General features: G+C 34.2%; 1 protein-coding gene across 1 annotated transcript in view; it reads left to right on the top strand.

Annotated features, from left to right (window-relative positions):
- Positions 1–24,768, top strand: part of FBXL17 (F-box and leucine rich repeat protein 17) — a gene marked incomplete at its 3' end in the record, with an annotated part of 308,301 nt that overhangs the window by 193,408 nt on the left and 90,125 nt on the right. Inside the window, exon 7 of the mRNA XM_082784394.1 lies at positions 18,087–18,163. Within this exon, the coding sequence (XP_082640520.1) occupies positions 18,087–18,163 (77 nt within the window). The remainder of the gene's footprint in view (positions 1–18,086; positions 18,164–24,768) is intronic.

Genomic DNA, 24,768 nt, shown 5'->3' with positions numbered 1-24,768 from the left:
GTGTGTTAGTTACATTGGTCTGTAGTTTTGGAAGCTCTTTGTGGAAGTTCTGTTGAAGTTCCTACAGACTGGAAGAGGGGAAACATAACCCCTATTTTTAAAAAGGGAAAAAAGGAGGACTTGGGGAACTACAGGCCAGTCAGTCTCTCCTCTGTGCTTGGCAAGATCATGGAGCAGATCCTCATGGAAACTATGCTAAGGTACATGGAAAATAAGGAGATAATCGGTGACAGCCAACATGGCTTCACTAAGGGCAGTTCATGCCTGACAATTCTGGTGGCCTTCTATGACGGGGTTACAGCATCAGTGGATAGGGCAAGAGCAATTGAAATCATCTACTTGGATTCATGCAAAGGATTTGGCAATGTCCCCCATGATATCCTTGTCTCTAAATTGGAAAGACATGGGTGTGATAGATGGACCACTCAATCGGTAAGGCATTGGCTGGACAGTCACACTGCGAGTTGTGGTGAATGGGTCAATATCCAGGTGGAGATATTAACACGTACTCAGGGATGAGTATTGGGATTAGCACCTTTGTGTCACTTGTGTCACCTTTGGAGGTGCCATAGACTGTAGGATCGAGTGCACCCTCAGCAGGTTTAGCAACAACACCAAGGTGAGTGGTGTGGTCAACATGATGGAGGGAAGGGATGTCATCCAGAGTGAACTGGACAGACTTGACAGGTGGGCCTGTGCGACCATCATGAAGTTAAACCAGGCCAAGTGCAAGGCCCTGCACCTGGGTCAAGGCAATGCCAAGCACACATACAGGCTGGGAGGAGAATGGAGTGAGAGCAGCAATGAGGAGAAGGACCTGGGGGTGTTGGTTGACAAGAAGCTCAACATGAACCATCAGTGTCCACTTGCAGCCCAGAAGGCCAACCATATCCTGCATTGCATCAAAAGCAGCATGGCCAGTATGGCCTCCCCTTCTACTCTGCTCTCATGAGACCCCACCTGGTGCACTGTGTCCCCAGAACAAGAAAGACATGGATGTATTAGAATGAATTCAGAGAAGGGCCATGAAGATGATCAGAGGGCTGGAGCACCTCTCCTATGACAAGAGGCTGAGGGAGCTGGGGTTGTTCGATCTGGAAAAGAGAAAGCTCTTCTGAGGAGACCTTATAGTGTCCTTCCAGGACCTAATGGGGGCCTTCAGGAAAGCTGGAGAGGGACTCTGGAAATTTAGTAATTGGACAAGAACTAATATCTTTAAACTGAAAGAGGGCAGATTTAGATTAAACATTAGGAAGAAATTTTTTACTTTGAAGGTAGTGAGTCACTGGAACAGGTTGCCCAGAGAAGTTGTGGGTGACCCATCCTTGGAAGTGTTTAAGGCCAGGTCAAACGGGACTTTGTGCAACCTGGTCTAGTGGGGGGTGTCCTAGGCCTTTGGAGGGGAGTTGGAACTGGATGATCTTTAAAGTGCCCTCCAACCAAACCATTCTATGGTTCTATGATTATCTCTTTCCTTCTTACTCTCTTACCCTTTTCTATGAATGAAAAAAAATAATAATAAAAAAAAAACTTCTTTCCATCCACTGATTTTTTTTCTTTCATATACTAGCCTTTGACTGTGAGTTTTGTAGGTAGTTACAAAGAATGATTATAAGTTCCTAATTGCATCACTGTGACTGTCTTCAAAGATCACTGCTGAAGTATTTTAAAAATCCTTAAAAACAGTTTATTAACAACCTCTATATGACTTTGACCCTTAGTTTAAGTGCTTTTGAAGATAGTGACCGCTTCTGTCTTCCTCCATCTTGTTGGGTAGAGAGGTCTACAAAGAATTGTTTGAATGACTGAGCTTTTACTGTTTTACACAAATCACTGAGGTCATAGTTGAATCATTTTCTGTAAGGTATAAACAAAATTCAGAAGAGTGAACCTAGTAGGTTTAATATTTTTCTTCATTCTTTTTGTCCTGTATTTTGTTATGATGAGAAAAAGACACATTTTAAAGTTCTTGGATGTTTGCAAAGAATCTTTTTTTTTTTTTCCTTGACATCAACACTTCAAGATTTAAAAAAAAAAAAAAGTAATTCTTTGAATTTATTGTGGTAGCAACAGATACAGTGATCTTTACTTGTTTTCCTAGCACTTCCTTCAAGTGAATGTAGGCATAAATTCTTCTTTTACCACTCTTTTTCAATAGACCTTCCAGGCTAAGAAAGCTTTCCAAGCTGTATATGAAATGAAATCCTACCACTGTACAAAAATAATCTGAAAATTCTCTTCCATTGCATTTGACAAATGTCACTGTTGTCACCCCTAGTAACCCTCAAATCTGACTGGAGCCATTAACTTGTCATCACAAATGTTAGGCAGAGTTAGTCTGGGTGAGTACAAAAAAAAATGACTTTGAGTGTAAATCTGAAAATGTTTAAGTGGACACTGGAGGGAGACTGAAAAGAGAATAACTACTTTCATATTCTGACTTCTCCAAGCACTTACCAACCTATCCTAACTATTTGAGTCTGTAGCCACCTATGTACAGGAATTTAATAATTTTCATCATTGTAAGTGAGTATGTTGCAGAATGCAATGACCATCAAAGACAATAGAAGTAAGTGGACACTAAGTTCCACATCAGGACCTATTCCTCTATTACAGTCAGAGTGTGTGTGAGCTCCTATCTCCTCTTTGTTTTTGGTGTCAGGAAAAAAAAAAAAAAAAAAAAAAAACAGACCGGGTAAGCTTCTGGGATTTGACAAAAGCATTATAGGCACATATTTCACATATTTGGTACAGGAACTTATATTCTTGAAACCATATAATTAGCTAAAATAGAAATGCACCATGAGTGCTTTGTCTCATCAGTGAGTTTTCAATCCTTTTAATTAAAATCAGAGTATTAATGGTAGTCTCTTAGTGATAAGACATGTCCACAGTCAAAAATTAGTTATAAAAATTTAGATTATTTGATAAGGTAGGTTCATCTTCACTTCTGGGATTAAAATAACCAAAATTATTTTGGTTTTAAACTTGTGCTGTAGTCTGGCCAGTAGGTCTGCAAAATCAGACAGAGATCTTTCTAGTATATAAGCATTTATTGTTAATAACTATGAGCAAGATGGTATGTGTCAAGGCATCCTGAAATCCCTGCTCATAGTCTTATTTTGGAGCCCAGAGGGTGGCAGTGAAGGCAAAGTTTTCCAGTTTTGTCCAAGCATTTCTCATACAGATGAGCCATGCTGACAAGCTGAGACATTTTAGAAATCACCAGGTTACCACTGGTAAAAAGAAACGGTCTGAAAGGGAAAGGAAATTTCTTTGTCTACGGCTGCCTATCAGAGAAAGACACAAGAAAGATTTGAGATTGTTGCAATTGCTGTGGTATTGTGTGCAGAGACAGACTTCAGCTTAATAATTTCTTATACTGAAGGAGAATAAAAATGATTCAGAATAATGAATCAGCAGTTGATGTTACTTATGTTCATGCCAGCTGATGGGCAAGATTTGCAGCTGTTCCTTTATTGCTCCACTAGTAACATTATTAAAGGACAGAGGAGTCTTCAAGTCCAAGTTCAGTTAAGGAGGTACCTGGGTTCCAGTCAGATATCTCTCCCACTTACATATGCTAACTAAGATTTCAGTTTCTAGCATCAGGATGCAGTAATGTAATGGCATATTACAGTAACAACGGTTTATGTTGTAACTTTTTAGGATGCCTTTTGATGCTCCAACCAATATTATCTTATTTTTTAAACACTGTCTGTTTATATTAGCTAATTATCTGGATCTGAAATCAAGAAAATGTATGGAAAGAAGAATCACACTGTCTCCAGTAATTATAAAACCCTATGGAATGTCTGGGTCACAATGACTGTAAGGCGTATACTTTTGAATTGAATTATTTCTGATGAATGCTGAGAGGAATTCTCCAAAAACCATTTCTTGTCAACTTGTAGAATAGTTACAACTCTTAGAATTTATGTTGTAGTAGGAATGTGACTGTGACCTTATCCATCCCTGATATGATAAAGTTTATATTCACACTAATGTTGTGTTGTTTTTTTTTCCCTTAGGAGAAAACTAGAATTGTTATAGTGACTGGTTTTTATGTATAACCATTCATATTATGTTTAACATATATACAAATTAGTAATGTTTTCTTGGGCAGTAACAGTAAGGGGAGAAATTAGTTCCTAACGCTTGTCTGCAGTATATGTGCACACAGTATACTATTACAATATCTTTAATCTTGTTTTCATATTCTAATATTAAGAAAAATGTGTAAATGTTACATTAGAAGAAGCATGGAAGAATATGCAGGCATATATCTGGTATGCATTCATTGTTTTATTAATTAGAAACAATAATGCTTAAAACTATATTAACTACATCTTTGAAGGCCTGACATTTGAACCTTGAAACATTCACTGTGCATATGAAAATCTGTATCTAAAAAATCTTAAAAGATTTAAAATCATTAAAGAAGACTAATTATATCATAATCCTTATTTCTATCTAAATTGATGTTGATGATTATTTACTTACTTAAATGCTAAAAAGTATGGTACTCTTCTCAAATATTACTCTTCTTAAATAATGTTCAGGCTTCTTAACATAGCATCAATAGCCACTAACTCTCTAATGTTATCAAAATTAACTAAATCTTTAGCAAAATAAGTTAACTCTCATCTGGAGGTCATTCAAGTAAAACGTAAATACCTAATTCTAAGATCTTTTCCTTTTGGTACCTTATGAGCCAGTGTTCTTAAATTGAGCTTGTCCCTCCAGTTGTAAGTATACCATACAATGGGAAGGAATCTTTATCAGCCAAGATTCATTGATTTTTATTTTGATTTTTATTTTTTAAGTGAGAATACAAACTGCAACTGAGAATCAATAAAAGTATTTTAGGAAAATTACATCAGGAAACAGTCGCATTCTTTACTATCTGCAGTTCTAAAAGGTTTAGAGAATCTTAGCTTGTAAGATTCAACTATAAACGAAACGTATTTGCATGAAACAAATATATCAAAAACCTTTACATAGTGCAAATATAAAATAAATTTTATGGTGAATGCTGAATTACGAGTTAAGGTAATTGCAAAGTATGGATACATATCCTTAATCTGTTTTTGTGTCAGATCACTAACATGTTTAAACACATATTACATTGGGAACCTGCTGCACTGAAAAACATAATTGGCTACAGCCTGAGTTACAGATTCTGTTAGTCTGTTTGAGTCTATAATAGATAGATACCATCTTAGTAAGGGTATGATGTTGGTTTTCCTGACATGGAACCTACAGTCTTCATGGTCTTTTGCTTCACCTAGTTGCTCCACTTATCATGGAAACAGTACCACATTCTGATCTAGTTTAAGTCTCATCAGTGTCCCAATCTCAATCTCAAAGTAGGTGATTAATTCATTTTATTTTATTTTTTTATACATTCATTTTATATTCATTCATTTTGTTCTTTGGAAGGAATGGAGATAGCTTGAAGATGTTCAGACCTTACTTCATCACAATGATGAACAAAATGAGCCTTTGAGTTGCCTTCCAGTTTTAAAGTTCAATGATTAATGCTGCCACAGCTATGCAAATAAATTAATGGAAGCAAAGGATCTCAAGGTATAGGGACTCTCCTTACTGTTTTGGTAAACCTTTTGATTTTGATGCAAGAGAAGGAAGCTGAGCTACTGTCATTATTTTCTCCAAACCAATAAAGATACTGAACAGAAGCATAGCCACATACATGAAGAAGAATTCACAGTGATGCCAGAAGGAAGAAATGAATGGACTTTGTTCTAAACCCAAAGTCACTTAAATCAAAAAAGGCATTAGGATTCTACATATTAATGGATTAATTCTAAATCTAGAATAAATCCCAAAGTCACTTAAATCAAAAAAGGCATTAGGATTCCACATGTTATTGAAGTTGCCTGACTTTGGACTCCTTAAATGCAATTGTGTAACAGTTGGCTAGAATGTGAAAATGAAGAGTTTGACTCTGCTCTTTGTTTCACAATTTGCTAGTTGTTTTGTTAGTAAGGGAAAAAAAAAAAAAAAAAAAGGTTAAATAATGCTAATTGATTCTGTTCATGGTCCCACGTAATATATTTAGTCTATATGTTTCCTTGTATGTCCAAGGCCATAACAGTAACTACAATACATCTTCAAAAGCACATATGATGCTAATTACTAAAGGAAACATGTGAAGATCTTGACAGGACTTTGAACTAACCCATAGCAGGGATAATTAAATACTTGGCATCAAGCCAGTTTGAAGGCCTGATACTGTTTCTGGCCACATCACTATATCTGGAGCTACATATTCAAAACTACTTGCCATGGCAAAATATTTCGCATTTATATATTATGGAGAAATGTAATTTTTCTTCCTATGGGAGGATCATTGTCTCTCATTCAGACTTAATGCAGCAAGTACCAGATAAAAAAATAAATTGGAGCAACAGGTAGTAGTAGTTCGCCTTTCAAACCAATGCAAAGACATTGCCTATGCTTTGTGAATTGCCTTGGCTGTCACAGAAGCACAGAATCTCAGAATGTTTGAGGTTGGAAGGGACCTCTGAAGATCATCTAGTCTAATGCCCCTGCTGAGCAGGATCACCTAGAGCACGTTGCGCGGGATGGCATCCAGGCAGGTTTTGAATATCTCCAGAGAAGGAGACTCCACTGCCTCTCTGGGTTACCTCTCTGGGTAACTTGTTACAGTGCCCTGTCACCCTCAGAGTAACATTTTCTCATATTCAGATGGAACTTCCTGTCCATTCATTTCTTGATGGAATTCCTATCCTGAACTTTGAAAATTGGTTTTCAGGCTTCCTGTAAGCATGTAGATCTAAAGACAAATAGAAACTCCTGTTTGTGTTATGTGTCCACCACAGGTACTGGCAGGTTAGCAAGAATATAAAGGAGGTGTTTATCTAGATGGTAATTTGAATTTATAAAATGCTACTATGCTGTGTCAACCAAAGAGTAACAGACTCCTTTATGTGTTCTGCCAGTAATCTGTGATTCCATGTGGACCTTGTAAAGCAATAATTTAATCAGAACGAAGAGAGTGAGAACGCAATCTTTTCCAATTATGTTTATCAGTCTAACCTCTGAATATCTTAATACACACCGGGTGCTGCTGAAAACAAGATGTCCTCTAACACTATTTACTCTCAAAGTACAGAGTGTGCTTGTATTATTTAAGAGATTTCTTTTTGCGTGTTTTATAATAATGTGAATTAAATGTGATAGCAGCCACAGAAGTTCTGAACACAGTGTATGTTAGAACAGTTTTGGCAAACAGTATCTGCTTTGAATTAATTTCTTAGTAACCTGAAACATTGTGTTGAGTGGTGGGCATATTGCTGGCACCAGCTAACCATCAGCATGCTTCTGCTGTCTGAGTTGCTTAGTTGCATCGAAATAAAAGCAGAAAGTGAGCTTTTGCCTTCTGTGATTTCTCAGAGTTGCACATATGGAAAATATTCAACATTTTCTGCCCCCCGCTGTTTCTATCAAGTGCACACACTAGCAGCTTTGCTTTTCCCCTTTCTTCCCTGGTGAAAGAAGAAATGTCCCTGTGTTACTTTTACACAGAACCAACCTCTTACACAGAAAGATGGTCAATTTCAACTCAGTTTGACCTGTTTTAAGTGACTGATAAGTTTAAGTGTTAAGACTAATGTAGTAACACTGTCCTTTCCTTGGAAAGCTTTAACCATCAATAACATTTATTACTTTAATGCAATATATTTAAAATTAAAAGGTGTATATTTAAAGCTGTGAATTAAATAAACGTGACTCCCACTAACCCTAATTTAAATGTGTTATTAGAGGAAAGTAGGGAAAGACAGATCTGCAGTTAAGTGATTTCATAGATTTTTTATATTTTGTTAATAATGGCTTGTTAAAAAATCTATGGAGTTATAGTTACATATAGTGATTTATGAATACATCACAGAATTCTTGCCTGAGTTCTCTGGAGAGGCAAAAATATAACCCACAGAAATTTCATTGCCTTTTTCTAATATGTAGATTTTAATTGACTATAGAATTATAATGGTTTAGACAGTTGCACCCTTGTGGGTTCAGTTGGATCAATTTAAGAAATCATTTGAAGCTGTTTCTGATTGTCTTGTAGCAGAATGTAATAATCATTGTCATAGCTAAGATGCCATTAAGGAATTAGAAGACTATTTCCTTTTTCAGTGCAAAGTTAGCCAAGGCTTGCTGGAAATATATCTAAACTTTGATGAGATTTAGGGTATTTACATCAATGAGGAGACATGCAGTTAGAAGATTATATGAACTGTTAGAACTGTTGCAGTTGTTAAATGCTCCTGAGAGATTAGGAAGAAAATATTTTCAAATTCATAGAATTTCAGTCAAAATCCTTCTGGTTGTCATTAAGTTTTTGTTGCTGTTGTTGTTTTACCTTGTTTTGGGTAGCAATTCATTACATTTTAGCATCTAGATAGCTTCTGGGTAGCCAATGGGAGAACATTGTCTGCAGTTGCAAGTGCAGGCAGGTAACACCAAGAGAAGGTTTCTTTTATAACAAATACAAGCAGTGCTATCATACACCACATGTAAATAATTATCAGCATGCTCGGTGCCACAACAAAATCAGAGCTGTCTCAACAAGAGTCAGGAGACCATAAGACATGATGGACTGAAAGTACTTTCTTCACGTATATCTTACTGTGTAAAACATATGTTATCACATTGTATAAAGATATTTTATAATCTTCTTGTGCTTTTTGACTTCTCAAAGTCAAAAGGTTCAAAGTGCCAAAAATTGTTTCTGTTGCTGCATAACTGTTGGGGAAATGGCAATTTTTAGTGTGATTTGAATTGGTCAGAGGCATCAATCAGTCTTTGGGCTCAGATAGTAAAGCTAATTTTCAGAAATGACATACCTGACCTGAAAAAAAAAATGCAAATCCTTGATTTGGATATAACAACTCGTAAGAAACACAACTTATTTAAAAGGTTTGTTTTAGTTTAGAGATCTTAACTGTGAATTAATCTTCCAGTTGAAGCAATTTATTTTTACGTAGAACAACAATACAGACTAATTTTCTGATTGATATTTAGGTGATACTTTAAATCAGGACTACAAACAACTGTCCTCTTCATTTCATTGTGTTTGCAGTTGCTCAGTTATGAATTTTCCAGCTACTGAAAATTGCCATGTTTTCTCACTACAGTTTAAAAGGGCACAGTACACCCTAATGTCCTGTCTAGCCAGATTATTTTCTAGTAAGATTACATTAAAAGTTATTCCATTAAGAATAACTAATGAAATGAATGAATACAAATGAATACTGTTAGGTGAAGATCATACATTATTAGGTGGCATTAAAAGTCTGTACTTAGAAAGTATAATTGGCAATCTACTAAGATTATGACACACAGAAAGAAATGTCATTCATTCAAATAAATACTACTGCTAGAATCTTATCTGACTTGAAAGAAGGCAATTTTATTCAATACTAAACATAGAGAGTACCATCAAGCTGTTTTGGTCACTTTCCCCAAGCAGTGTACCAGTAATAGAAATGCTAGCCACACAGCTTTGTGGAAGGAAATGTATAATAATTTCACAAAGAAGTTCTGGGATTTGCTTTAAAGCATTTTTATTACTATTATTGTTTGTTTGTTTGTTTGTTTGTTTGTTTGTTTTTTAGTAAGTCATTGCAATCTCACTGCATTCTCCCTAGTTTGAAGTAAAGTTTCTGAGGACTTTGGTGTTCTTATCAATATTTATATTATACTCGTGGTAAATCACGAATTCAAAGATTTTAGTAGACACAAAGTTTTTTGTCTCAGCTAAAATTTGTATCCTAGAAAATTTCTGTTAGTCCATGATGTATGAAATATACCTAATTTCATGCACAGTCTTTGCTGTGATGCTACCAATTGGGTGAGATTTAGCATACTGGCCTTGCCTGAAAAGTTTAGTATTCAGTTATTGCTTGCATTCTTGAATGTCTTCTCTCTAGCAGTTGTCCTAAAATGCACTGAGATTGCTTATTGTTTTCTTTCATCATTTTTACTAGCATCCACAGCATTAAATTAATGTAGTAGATCTACCAACTTGTTTGAAGTCTGAGAGTATTAAAAAAAAAAAAAGTTGCAAATATACATGAATTATGACAAGTACGGGATTTATTTACATGTATTTTCCTGATTTATTATCTTGGGTCTTCTTCTGCTCTAGCATCATTTCATTCATGCAGAAATTCTGTGCAAACTTGAATGTCCTTCAGGAGTGGAGGAGAAAAATCAGATCTGGTGATAGAAAAGTTATCCAGAAATCTTCCCCATATGCTGTAAAAGATTTTACTTTTATTACTGTCTAATGAAAGAGATTACCTCTCCCTGTAAACCTTGTTCATTTCATATAAATTTAGAACATGATAATTCTTAACAATACTATAGCTCATGGGAATAGGATTGAGAATGTTTATCAAACTTACATAAGGTTTTTAGGTATTCACAGATCTTAGCCTTTACCTGCTTATATTTAACATACGAGGAAAAAAAATGGATTTATAGAATGTGTTTGCACTTTGGAAAGAAGAAACTGAGGCAGAGATTTTGCTGTGTTCTTCAAGTTTTCAGGAGATTCAAGTCCATTTTAGTCCACATCACTCTGACCACGATCTACATTGTCATTTAAGAAAGGATAGGCCTCAAAAGTAGAAAAGAAGAACTGGTAGCAGTTATGGTTTTATTTGGATTAGAATAAAATAAATGATGTAAACGAAATTTGGAAGTCTCAACAGATTAGCTGCCTGTTTGCAAAACTCAGTGAAATTCATGTTAACCTCTATCATATGGAAGTAAAACATATGTCAAAACCTTTTTCCATATGATACATTTAATGTGCAGTCCTTGTTGACATCAAGAAGTACAGAATTGTATGAATACTGAACATTTCACCTTTTATAATTTTTCTAAAAAGTGACTTTTTTTTTCTGCATTCTTATGGGTTTTAAAGTTTATCTGAGCGTGCTAAAAGGACAGCATAAAGAACATTTGGGGAAAGTTGGTACACAAAAGTACAGTTTCCATTTCATATTTTTACTATTAAACTTGGAAGGTTTCTTTGAGGAAATAATGCTATTTTATATACATGAAAAACAAATTATGACTACTCTTATCCTATATACTATACCATAATGAGATGGCATAAGGTTACTTTAAATAAAATAAAATAAAATAAAATAAAATAAAATAAAATAAAATAAAATAAAATAAAATAAAATAAAAATCACAAAACTGAGGCCAGTGTAACTCCAGGACCAATCTAGGCCTAAAGTAAGTAAACATAATCTCTAAAAGGTCAGGACAAAGTAAGGTACCCTGTTCTTGCTTGCAAGAAGTGGCACAACTGTGCGTTTTTATTCCCTTGTGTCATTTGTATTTGTTATTTTGGATGAGTATTATGGCAATAAGGCAAAACTGAAACATTTGAAAAAGGAAGTCATTATTTGTTTGTATGATGTTTATTATACAGTATAATACCTATAATGTATTCTTATAATTTATAATACTTACTATAGATATTGCTTGCTAAGAAATGTGCATTGTCTTGTTTCTGGTTAACTTGTTGACTTGTTTTGTTTTACGACAGTGGACAAGTTATAATGAATTTAAGAAACTATTTGAAGTGCTGTATCAACTGAGTCTCTTAATCTGAAATCTGAATTCCAAAGTATTTTTAAATTCTTCAAAAATAAGAGATACCATTAAAAACATGGTGCCTGAAAACTCAGAGATTGTGCCAGAGATATATCCTGTGAACTTTGGCATGCTTTGCTGTGGAAAATCAGATGCATGTGGTTTTTAGAATAAAATTATTGTTAAAGTTGTTAATTTGTATTGAATCCATTATGATATCTAGTACCTCCAGGTCAGAAAGGAATCAAAGGCCAACTGAAATACTACTACATGTAAATGCTAGATAGAGAAATTAAACAATTTGCTAAATCTCTCCTTTCTCAGCTTAATTGCTTGCTGGATTTACATACAGTCAATAACACGAATTTTAAAGGTATTTAATTTTAGATAAGACAACTAATAAATATTTGAAAATAGATATTTATTACTGAAAGACAGGGCATAATAGCTGGAGCACACTGCTGATTAATTTATCTGCATAACTCTCTGATTGCAACTTGCTTACATCTGACTAGCTCAGAGCACAAGCAGACGCTGCGGGACTTGTCTGACTTTACCTCTGTAGTTTGTGAGTTCCAGTGTGAAAAAAAATTCTTATCTTTTTTTTTTCCTGAGCTCTAAGTAGCAAAACTATTTGGTGAACCTAATTTTAAATTACATTGACTTTCTAAAGAATACTGCCCTGCTAATCAGAACTCCATGATTGCCCTAAGATAATTGCTGTTAACTTGTGTAACTACTGACACTTTGCATATTGGTTCTAGATGAAAACTGCTTTTCAAGTTCCATTTGTGCTTTTGATTGAAAGTCTTAGCCTGTTTTGTTGTCTCTGTGATTAATATTGTTTCTTATAGATGCAGTTCTTGATGTTCAAATTAAAAATACATAATTTGAATGTGATTGGAATGTTAAACTGGCAGTAAAAATTTTGTACCAGGATAATTGGAAGAAAAGTAAAAATCATACCTTTCATTAGTGCGAAGTATTAGAAAATATATGTTTTGAAAGAGATTTTTTGTTCATAATGTAAATAAGATAATCAATATAGGAGAATCCCAAATCACAGGTAGGTGTCTATAGGCATGTAAAGTTATCATTTATTTTTATGAGGGTTATAAGGCTTTACAGAACTCTTGGTTATATATTAGTTCTATATATATATTCAGTTATATATATAGTTCTATATAGTTCTATATGTATTATTCACTATTTTCCTTCCCATTATTCTTTCTGAGTGCAGAAGGCCTAAGATTACATCCATTTCTTAAAATTCTGCACATGCTTTCTGTGCTAAGAGGTTTTGTTTTCTTGTAGGAGAGAATTAGTTATTATATTGCATTATTACCTTCCATAGGAATTAAGTCATCAAAACCAATGGCTATGAATATTATTTTATATGCAGCTGCTCATCTCTGTCTGAATTTAGCCTCTGAAATACTAACTTGTTAGAAGATTTTTTCTTAGTTAAAGGTCTCTATTTTGCCATTATATATTTCAGTGTTCTTGTTCTTTCCTAGATTACTTCTTGTTGCCAGTGGTGGTCTTGGTTATGTTTTGAAGAGCGATTTTGAAGCGTTCATTTTTCTGCTTAGAGACAAGCAAATGCAAAGAAGCCCTATAAACAGTCTGATGTTCATTTTTAATCTTACCAATGGAGTGTGTTAATATGTCTCCAACGGTACTTTTCTTTTTATTTTCTTTTTTACACTTTCATCAATTGTGATCTCTTAACCAGTGTATGGCAACTCCAATTAGCTTCACTCAGGGATGAAAAGCATCTCAAACTGTAACAAGGTCTCCCAGGACCACTTATATCATGAATGCTGTAGTCATATTTTCTCATTAGTTCCTTTCAGTTGTCACAAATATGATTTTCCAGTGTTTTTAGAATCCAACCGAAAACATAAAAACTGTATATGTATATGGAAAAGACAATTATTTCCCATAATCCAAAGATCTTTTGAATCTTTTCTTGTACATGGAAGCTTGCATAGTTTAATCCATTAAACTTAAGCAAGTCAAAGAATTTGAGAATCAGTTGGTATAGAGAAGAAAAATACTTTTTGAATGATTCATTTTCTAATTCATCTTATTTTGCTGTTATTTGTATGTTCTTACGTTGTGCATTACAAGGAACATCAGAAACCTTGACTTGTGGATTCATTGCACAGATTTACATGTGGGAACCACCACGATTATAGGTCTAAATTTGAAGTTATCAGTAACTTTATCTATTTCTCAATCATGCAGTTTAGTTACTTTTGAAAAAGAGATTTGTTTACAGAGGAACTTTATGCTGTTATTTTTTACTCGTTCAAGAAAATATATATATATATATATATATATACCTGGTCATGTATACAAAACAAATGGGCAGAGCAGTAAATGCATGTAAATTTCCACAGTTTCTCTAACCCATATTGAGATTATTTTTTTTCCTGAAAGAAAGTGCTGTAATCTTAGTAACATTGTAGTAAAACATTTTTCTTGTTGAAATTTTTTTCATATTTTGAATAGGAAGAGATTTTTAGAAATTATTATAGTAAGCAGATATCTTAGGTTTCTTAGTCTATGAATGTCACTTGAACTTTGCTGGGATGTTGATGTGTTCAACATCAAAGTGGTATGTAAGCTGTAGTTGTTCACAAACATCCGTAAGCTTGTTGCTCCAGTTTGTGTTAGCCTTAGGTAGGTATGTTGTTAGTTTATTCTTTGTCTTTGAAATACTGTTTGATTGGCTTTTTTTTTTTTTTCCGATTAAATTAGATTCTGCTCTTTCACTTTTTCTTGCTCTGGAAATTTCATAGTGTGTGATATTAATTTCTTACTCTTGGAATCAAATGCAATAAAACTGAATGGCACATCAGTCTATCTGAGAACAGCCTTCATAAAATATCGTGTGGATCTAGGGAAAGCTTGGCATAAAAATTTCTTAGATAATATTTTCAGGTTAAAGGAGTCAGCAATTCCTTCATAAAATAAATATTTCATAATCGCTGCTCTGATGTTTTCATGTCTTATGTGGTTCTAAATAATACTGATTTAGAAAGAAAGAAAGAGATTTTCATTTTGGTCACCTCTTATGCAGGCTTATATGTTTTCCAAGCTCAAATTTTAGTCTTATTTCTTTAGCCCTTTAGCTAGTGAACCCTTTGCTTATTGTTGGTAATTTATTTTGAGTGTAAAAATTACTTTTCTTACTGTAAGAATGTTTGCATTTTAATAAATCTGGAGGAAAAATTAAGAGAAATACCTGTGTCCCTGTAACTTTCATTATTTCTTGATGTTTCACATATTTCTTTATTAAAACTGATATGGTGAGCTGACAAAAATCTGTACAGTCACCTTGAGTTTGGAGACTGAAAAAGGTCTTCTCTCTGCCTTGGCAAACAGTTGCTGTTACTGTGTCATGTTAGCTCCCTGGCTAACAGGAGTTAGACCCAAGATTTTTAGGCTCTATTTTTGCTCACTTTTGTTGTTTGCTAAATATTAGATAAAATTATTTAAAACATATTTTTTGTTGTAAATAATAACTTTGCTTCTCTTATTTACCCGTGTTTTGCTGATGTGTTTAAGATTAGTCTTTTTCTTTACACTGAATTTTATTTTGGTTTAGGACCTTAAAATTGGTATTACAGACATACTTTAAAAGAATTAATACTTCTAAAATTAGTACTTTTTAAAAGCACACACACGCCACCCTAGATTTGCCTAATTCAGAAAAATAGTAAATATGAAGACTTCAAAAAGATAGATATGACAATAACCTGATATAATTTTGATGGATTATAACAACAAAGTTATCATGACTTGATCCTTGCTTTCTGGAAAAGGTTAATATCATTTTGTTCTTTTACCCTTTTTCTTTTCTGTCATGTTTAACAAAGATTAAAAGATTAAAGTAATAAATATACAACTACTCTTATTTTTCCTTCTGTTGTAAAGAAATCAGTTGTTACTAACAATTATATATTGTCTGGCCCTTTCTGCAACAGAGGCATATAAAATGTTTCTTCTGTCCCTAAGTTAATTTAATGTGTAAATTAATTTACATGTAGATAATCCATAGAAGGGATAATCGAAATTAAAACTGAAATTAGTTTGATTCATGCAGGTTATTGAAGGTTTATAAAGAAATTTATAAATTCAGTATGTCAGCTATATTAAACATTTTTCGTCTCTAAACTAGATGTGTCATTACCTCATTCTTTTAGATGTTAGGCAATTTAACTGTTTTCAAAAAAAAAAAAAAAAAAAAAAAGAAACGAAGCGGTCAAAGCTATATTTTTTGCTTTTTTCTTTTTCTACATAATGAAACTAGCTGAAGATTGTGAAGTTGTTTTTTGTTTTTGTTGTTGTTTCTGTTTTTGTTTGCATGTGTTTGTGTGTTTGTGTTTTCTCCAGTTAGGAGGAAATAAGCAGTATTTCATTTAGACTTCAAGAAGAGGATTCAAATCACTCAAGCCATTTGAAAAAAAAAAAAAAAGCTTAGAGCTGGCAATATCTGGAGGAATTAAAGGATATGATTATACATTAATTTATAATGCTAATATCAGCAATAAAGTCTCATTATAACATTATAATGAACTATTTTCTGGAATAAATAATAATAAAAAATACTCATGGCCAAGTTGATCACTATTAGCCAGTAAACAATGATGAGCATCTCTTTCAAAATGATGGATAGGTTTTCTTTGTAGTTTATATTTAAAAACAGTTTTGGTGTAAATTCTAAAGGAAAACAATTGTCATACTTGCTCTTCATAACCTATGAAAATCTGTTTTCCAAGAACAAGTATTGCCAAAATCTTCTAAATACTGTGCTCAAAAGGTCTTCTGAAAGTTTACAATAACAATAAAGAAACCATGATTAAAGAAGTCTTTTAGAGGCATGATATTTTATTAGTAGTAGTTATTTTCAATTTTAGATTTTAGAAGGAGAAAGAAGATAGAGGACAAATAGATGTAAAGGGTTATGATTAAGTTATTGTATTTTGTAAGCTATAAGAATTAGGTGATTACTTTTAAAATCTAAAATTGGCAGCATGAACAGTAAAATCAGATAGGTAGATAATTTAGTGGTAGCAGTGGAGATAAAGGTCCTTGAGGATGTAGGTGTATTTTCTAGAATGTTAAGACAAGCTCAGCAAGAGCCTTTTTTTTTTTTTTTTTTACCAAATGGCAAGTAATTTGATTTTGTGTATAGTAGGAATGTTGATTTAAGAGTCAGAATAGATGATTAGGTAATCAATCTGAAAATTAAACAGTATAGCAAGATCAGATAACAGATAAACAGGATTAGAAGAAATTCTTACAATTTACCCTATGAAAAACACTTTTTAAAATATTTCTATGCAGAGAAGATCACAATAGGCACCTTACCTGATCTAATGAATTGGAGGATTTTATATTAATGGGACTGAAAATATATTTTATGAACTGGTGTTTTGAGTGATGTGCTTTCAACAATGCAGTTGTAAATAACACGTTAATATAGACTTAATTTTAATTTTGTTATTACTTTCTCGCTTGCAAGAAATCAAAGAATGGGATTAACACAAAAACTTTTGTGCTTCATTACAAATGCATCATAGCTGTAGCAAAGCAAACAAATGAGCTATCTTCTCATCTATACAAACTACTCTAGAATCATAGAATCATTTAGGTTGGTAAAGACCTTCAGTATCACCAAGGTCCAACCATCAACCTAACCTACTGAATCCCATCACTAAACAATGTTCTACATTGCCATGTACATATATATCACTTAAATATCTGCAGGGATGGGGACTCTACCACTTCCCTAGACATCCTATTCTAATGCTTGACCACCCTCTCCATGAAGAAATTCTTCCTAACATCCAACCTAAACCTCCCCTATAGCTTGTATACACTGTAACACTGGTGGCATTTCATGACCTGATGAATGCTGACTTCTGCTATAATCACTGAAGAAATGCAAACATTAATTTAAAAGTGCATTTTCTTGTCATTTTTCTGCATTACAATGCATTTATAGGTCTTGTCTAAAAGAAAACTCTTAAAGCTCAAATCTTGCAAAATAAACTTTCCAAAGTTACACTATAATACAGAAATGCAAATGAACATATTTCTTATTTTCCAAAGGATTTGTCCATATATATTTCGAGCAACTCACCGTTGAAAAACTTATCTTATGGGAATACTGGTATAAAAGCATTATAAAATAATGTAGTAAATAACGAGCAAAATTATACAGTTCTCCAGTGTACTAGTCATTAATGTGCATTCATGCTGTCATATGCATTTTCAGTGAATTGTATGGAATAATTTACAAAACAAAGCAACTGAGGTGCACCACATTAGAGTTGTGGATTGAGTACTTCCTATTTAATAATTATCTGTTGTCCTTTAACTGTGATTTCACTGTATGTGTCTTTCAGATGCGTGGAGGTGATTGCCAAAGAAGGACGGAACTTGAAGGAACTGTATTTAGTATCGTGTAAGATCACCGACTATGGTATGTAATATACCAGTATCTATGTTTTTGTGAAGATTAAACTCTATTATAATTGTACAGGGACTCATGTAAACCTGTTGGAAATGCATAGGTACACATTTTCAAAACTTTACCCATGGGAAAATAGGAACTGTATGAAAAATGTTTGATATGCTTATAATATCATACGGAATCACACAGAATCATCCAGATTGGAAGAGACTTCCAAGATCATCTAGTCCAACCTCTGACCTAACACTAACAAGTCCTCCACTAAACCATATCCCTAAGCTCTAAATCTAAGCGTCTTTTAAAGACCTCCAGGGATGGTGACTAAACTGCTTTCCTGGGCAGCCTATTCCAATGCCTAACAACCCTTTCTGTGTTATGAGATGTGAAAGTCACTACATGTGTATGCTGTAAAGTACTGCTTATCAGAATTGGCAGTTACTGGGCAGACTGAGTATTGTGCTCTTTCAATTGTCCTGAAACCAGAAAAGCATTTGAGAGAAAATCCAAAAGTCTTTGTGCATTTCTAGATGCTGTGAAACATTCATACACCCTAGCATCTGTATGAATGTGGATTTGTTGCCTATTGCAGGCCATATATGCTAAATGAATATGATGATCCCCTTTAAAACAAAACAAAACAAACAAACAAAAAAACACTAGAATTTGTATTTAATATAGGAAAAGTTATTAGCACTTAGGTGTGCTTGAAGGTGCTACTTTGTTTTGTTGGTGTTGTGTTTCTTTCAAATAACATACTGACCTCAGCAGAGGCCTTTTTTTCTGTAATGAGCACATATTCTCAAATATCTAACTCCCACTTAGATGCCAAAATTTTGGTAGGATTTACCAACTTTTGTATCTTTGAGATGTTCGTCATGAGTTTTCTGATTGTTTCTCATTTACTCTTTTTTATTTTAACTTTTTAGCACATACCTTTTATAAAGAATTAATGTGTCAAGCTGACAAATTACCTTTCCAGTGGTTGCAAATTCATTCCTTTATTCCCCCTTCAGATTTTGCATTATACTGGTGTTAGAATGGGTGCATTCGAAGGTAGGCTGCTCTGCAGAATTAGCACACCTGTAGAGGTTTTACCCTGCTGGGCAGCTGAACTCCACCACAACTGCTCTCTCGCTCCCCCTCCTCAAAGAAAATGGGGGAGAAAATACGAGAGAAGAGCTCAAGGGTTGAGATAAGGACATAGAGCTCCTGTGTGGGCTCCTCTCCACGGCCTGCAGCTCCGGCCCAGGGCCCGCTCCTGCGGGGGCTCTCCATGGGCCGCAGCCTCCTCCAGGCCACATCCACCTGCTCCACCAGGGGCTCCTCCACCCATGGGGGGGCTGCAGCGTGGAGATCTGCTCCATGTGGGACCCATGGGCTGCAGGGGGACAGCCTGCTCCACCAGGGGCCTCTCCCTGCACAGCCCGCAGGGGAACTGCTGCTGCCTGCCTGCAGCACCTCCTGCTGCACTGTGGGGTTTGCAGGGCTCTTTTTCTCACATTGTCTCACCCCACTCTCCCAGATGCTGTTGCCCAGCAGTTCTTCCATAACTCTGCTCTCCCAGAGGCCCACCCAGCATCACTCCCTTGCTCAGCTCTGGCCAGCAGCAGGTCCCTTTTGGAGCAGCTGGAGCTGGCTCTGCTCTGACATGGGGCAGCTGCTGGACTCTGCTCACAGAGGCAATCCCTGCAACCCCGTGCTGTGAAAGCCTGCCATGTCTGGCAGCCTGCCAGAATAGATCTTGTCAAAGTTGAAAATGCTGGTTTTCTTGCCTTGCTATCACTTTGCCAAGGTGAGTTTGTGATTATGTGGTTGGGAAAAATCTGCTGGAATTTCAGGGAGGGGAATTATCTGTAGAACACAAAGTGACAGAGAGTAGAGTTGCTTCTTTTCACTGCTATAGGGTCAGAGGTATGGGACCTCTGTTGGAAGTGATACTGTCCTTTGTGTATTATAGTTCTCCTAGCTCTGTTTGCTGTCCCTGCTGACTTGGACACCCATATATGGAGTATTGTAATGGAAATAATGGAATCCACATCTTCATGGTCAAAGATTTCGCAGACTGATTTCACCTTTCATTGGCTGCAATTAATGAGAGGAAAACAGGATTTTTCCCAAAGAAGGGAAACACACCCTGACAAACTGATGCAAAGAAAATGAGGATAGGGAAAGTCTTATTGAAAAATGGAGAGAAGGGATATGAAATCTCCAGGACCAGATAGAAAGTGTAAGTTGCGTTTCACAGAATGACATATGAGTCTCGGCAACCCTGGTCATGCAAACTGAGCTTCTGTTGACTTTTATGGACTCACCTGTCACTAATGTGTTGGATTCTGTAGTGACTCAACACTATTGCACTCAGTTACTAGGATTTTGAAAAAAAAAAAAGTCAATAGTGTTAATATTAGGTTTTACTATTCATTTAAAAATCAGATTATTTTAATGAGGATCAGCAAGAAATTCAGCCAAGTAGTTGTGATACTAACTGAGTTTTGATACTGTAATTAAGATTAATTATCATTATTATTTTCAGCAGGCCAGTCTCGTAATTATGTTCCTCTGTTCATGATATCTGAGAACATGAAATGGACCCTGTATCAAGATAGCATTTATGATTTGTGCTTTGTGAGGAAGACAAAACTCTGCCTTAGATTAAATTGTGACAGCACGTGAAAATTTGGTTTACAGTTTGTTGCAGTGTAGAGCCACCTTCACCCATGTCCCTTCTTCCTTTTCCAGTTATTCCATGGTATTTGAGTGGAAGACTTTCTTGCAGTTGTTCGTGATGCTGTTAGTTACAGTGCTGTGGGTTCCGTTTGTTGTTGAACTTCATTTATCAAAGCAGTTGCCTCCCTTCTACAAAGGGAAAGGAGCAGCCATTCTCTTCCTCGGAGGCTTCCCAAGCCCTCATGTCCTCTCCAACTTTGTGGCAAGCAGAGGAAATGAGCTCAGAAGCATATGCCTGACTACTTATGGGATCATTTATGTGGTATCTTTACAAAGACTTAAGTCTCTTACAAAGACTTGTAACTTCACAGTTCAGGCTCCACCAGGAAGTGTATATATATAGTGGCCAATTATCTTTGAGGCCATGACTGAGTGGAAGCATAGAGCCATGTGTAACTGTGCTTTTTTGTTTGAAGGGCCTGGATACTCCTGAGGTTCTTGCTTTGAAAATAATAATCTTGACACTAACTTTAAATTGTTACTATACATATTTTCACTGAATTTTTAAAGTGTACCTAGGGCTGGTAGCCAGATTCCTTGCAGCTTGATGGAATACAGGTGGGGGATTTCCAAAGCTCTCTGAAACTGTTTCAGTGGTGATTCTACAGTGGTTACCCAGGTATTTTGGTGTTGTGACATGATCACTTCGGAGTTCAACTGGAAAAAGAAAAAAAAGAAAAGAAAAAAATTATTGCTAATTTATGAGACATAAGACTCATTTAAGATACTAGAAAATAAAATACTTACAGAAAAAGAAGTTACAACAAAAACTGTAAATTCTGAAATTTTGTCCTGCAATTGGTGGAATACATACGTATGTGTGAGGTGATTTTGCATACTCTAGGGAAAACTATGAAATGCAATTTTCACTGTCATATTAATTTCATTCTTTATTATTATAATTTCTACAATAAAGTAGTAAGCAAAATTAACAGACCTGTTTATATGCCGTTAGTATTTAAAAATATTTAAGAATATACAAATTTGTTTTGGAACCCAACAGGTTTAATTAAAAACTTCTGTGCCTTCATAATATAGGAAGCATTACTTTCTTAGACATGTTGCTGAAAAACATTTTGTTATGTTATTCAGAAAGACAGAAGAGTATTTAAAGAGGACTTTGAAATATGAGTAGATGCTAAGAGTTACTAACCTCAGTAAAACCAAGTATTGCGCTGTTTTACACTACATTACAAAAGGTTTGTGTTTGTTTTGCTGAATTCTGAAAACTTTATAGGATTATATTTTTTTTTATGATTGTCTAGCATCACTTTCTAAAAATCCAATTTTATTAATGATTTTTGTTAGAATGTAGCATGCTTGAATGTTGAATATCAGTTTAAAGGTTTCTTTACATCCAACGTATTGTTAAATGCTAAATAATCACTAGCATTTACATAGATTGACAGGGGGGTCTGAATTAGTATAATCTCCAAGATAAACACCTGTTTGCCCAAGAACACAGACAGAGTGAAGTCAAAGCTGACATTAGTTCCTCATATCATTTTGCCCTTTTGTTAAACAATCATGAATTAAGCATGGAGTGTCATTGTTATCTTTGAATTTCCTGCCTTTTGTTGATTTGTGTCACAACCATAACATTACTTAAACATAGGCGGTTTTGTATTTAAGCTTTTCCTAAGAACTACTAAGAAAGCTAGGATTTCTCAGCTGTGGGGAGACTATGTGTCAAATGAATTAGGCTGATGTGGAGATGTATAGCAGTGAGCTAGGGCAGCAATCACACACAGGATTGTGTAACTGTCTTTTCAATTTTATGCCCTAATTCTGGGTTTTATTGATATCCTTAGTGTTGGGAATTTGTTTTAAGTAAATTATTATCTATAAAGTTGGGTGAGGGTGTGTAGTGCTATGCACTCTGAAACACAAAAGTAAGATTTTGTATTCAAAGATGAAAAGAAACTGGCCTATGAAACAGGACTAGATATTTTAAGAACCTGTTCTTGCAAAAATATCTAAGCATAAGTTTACTAAGAAAAAAAGATTTTTTTTTTTACTAAAAAATAAAAAACTGGACTTACTGGTAAAGAAAATATAAAAGTCTCAAATGTTTTGCCTCAGTGTTACAAAAATAGTCACACTTTTTTGTTTGTTTGTTTGTTTTTTGTCTGTATATGCAGAAAATCATTTCAAGCAAGGTTTAAAACATAGGTTTCCACTATGGGGAAAGAAAAACAAAGAAACAAACAAACAAAAAAGGTTTTCAAGTTTGAATTTGGATGGAAGTGTCTGTAAATCAGTAAATCAGCCTGTAGGGTGAGAAATCACTTAGGAAGTTTCTGAAAAAAAAAAATAAATATCCAAACTTTTATTAATAGAAGTGCAGTTAAAACAGTTTAGGGAATATATTTATCTCATAATGATTGCTGTCATGTAACCTGCAGAAGATGACAGTTTGTCTTTCTTGAACAATTTCCACTACATAGTAGTTCTGGATTTTGCCTAACTTAAAATTCTTTATTTCTAGTTATTAAGCACAGAGCTTTTCAAATGAAATGCTTGGCACAAGGATCTGACTAACAGTAGTATCTTACAGATAACTTTAAGACTCTGAATATTGAAAAAGAGTTCATTATACTTCTAGACTTTTTGTTTTCTAAAATGGTGACTATTCCTTTCTCATACTGCTGATTTTTAATTTTTTTTTTCTATGAGAGCATTTGCTAAAGCAAAAAAAAAAAAAAAAAAGACAGTTTCAGAAAACTATAATTGAATTATATCATTTTTATTAAAAAAAATATATTAATGGGACATAGCTGTTAAAAATAGATGTCTGGAGGAATAAGTGTTTATGCTGAGTCAAGTCCAATTGCCACAAGATAAAATATTTTTGGAAGTTGTACTTTTTTTAATAACTGGATTCTTTTCTGAGATGTGAGATACACCTCAAATCATGTTAAAATAGTTTTTGAAGATGCTGTTAAACTGGTTTTTAATAGTATAGGTCATGTATGCTATCTATGTAAAATATATATATATATTTCAATTATAAGATGATCAGGTCTTCTTATGAATAGTACAGATAAATCCCATGCGAATGTCTTGAGTTTTCTTTCAGTATTCAGTATTCAGTCTTTTAAATCACAAAGAATAAGCATACTCTGAGTAATAAAGATTATTTCATTTCTGCTTCTCACTTAGATTAGCAATTCTCACTATCGGTTGATCTTGCTAAAACTATACTTTTCCTAATTTTGAATTTTTGTCTTTATGAATTTCATTCTGTTTTTAAAATAACTTCTATTTTGTACAGTGTTACTCAAAAAGAAAATACATTATTTGTGGTGTAAACCCAACACATATGGATAAACAAGATGGAACATAGTAAATGCCCTTTTGTGTTAAAGAGTTCCTCCTCACACTTGTTTGCAATCTCTTTCTTAATCATTTAAATAATATAGCTTTCATTCTGCCTTTCAAAATTATTCTGAATTACTGCCATATTTAGTTCCAGGTTTCCCTTGATTATTTTTTTTTTCTCAGAACTGATTTCTCCCTTGTTATATTTCCCTATCCTATGCAATTTCTACTGTCTTATAGTCCTTTAATAGCTCAAGGCATGCAAACAGTAATCACACTGAGGACTATGTTCATGCCTGTAGATAAGTGTGCAGATAATCTTCTCAGGATTAGGGCCTCTGTTTTCATCTTTAGTATTTATTTATATTATCTATATATGTGTGTTTCTGTCTCTGTAATATTATGTCTATTGACTATTTTATTACCAAATTATATACATAATATTATTTTTATATATGAAAAATATAGAAAGAGATAATATAGAGATAAATATATAGATTATGTATAAATTATAGATAATTTCTAATTATAATTTATAATTATGTCTAATTATAAATAATGTATAG

Source organism: Aythya marila (genome assembly GCF_965140915.1).
Source record: "Aythya marila genome assembly, chromosome: Z".
Classification (NCBI taxonomy): domain Eukaryota; kingdom Metazoa; phylum Chordata; class Aves; order Anseriformes; family Anatidae; genus Aythya; species Aythya marila.
Note: the sequence above shows the minus strand (reverse complement) of the source record. Positions and strands in the feature narration are given on the sequence as shown.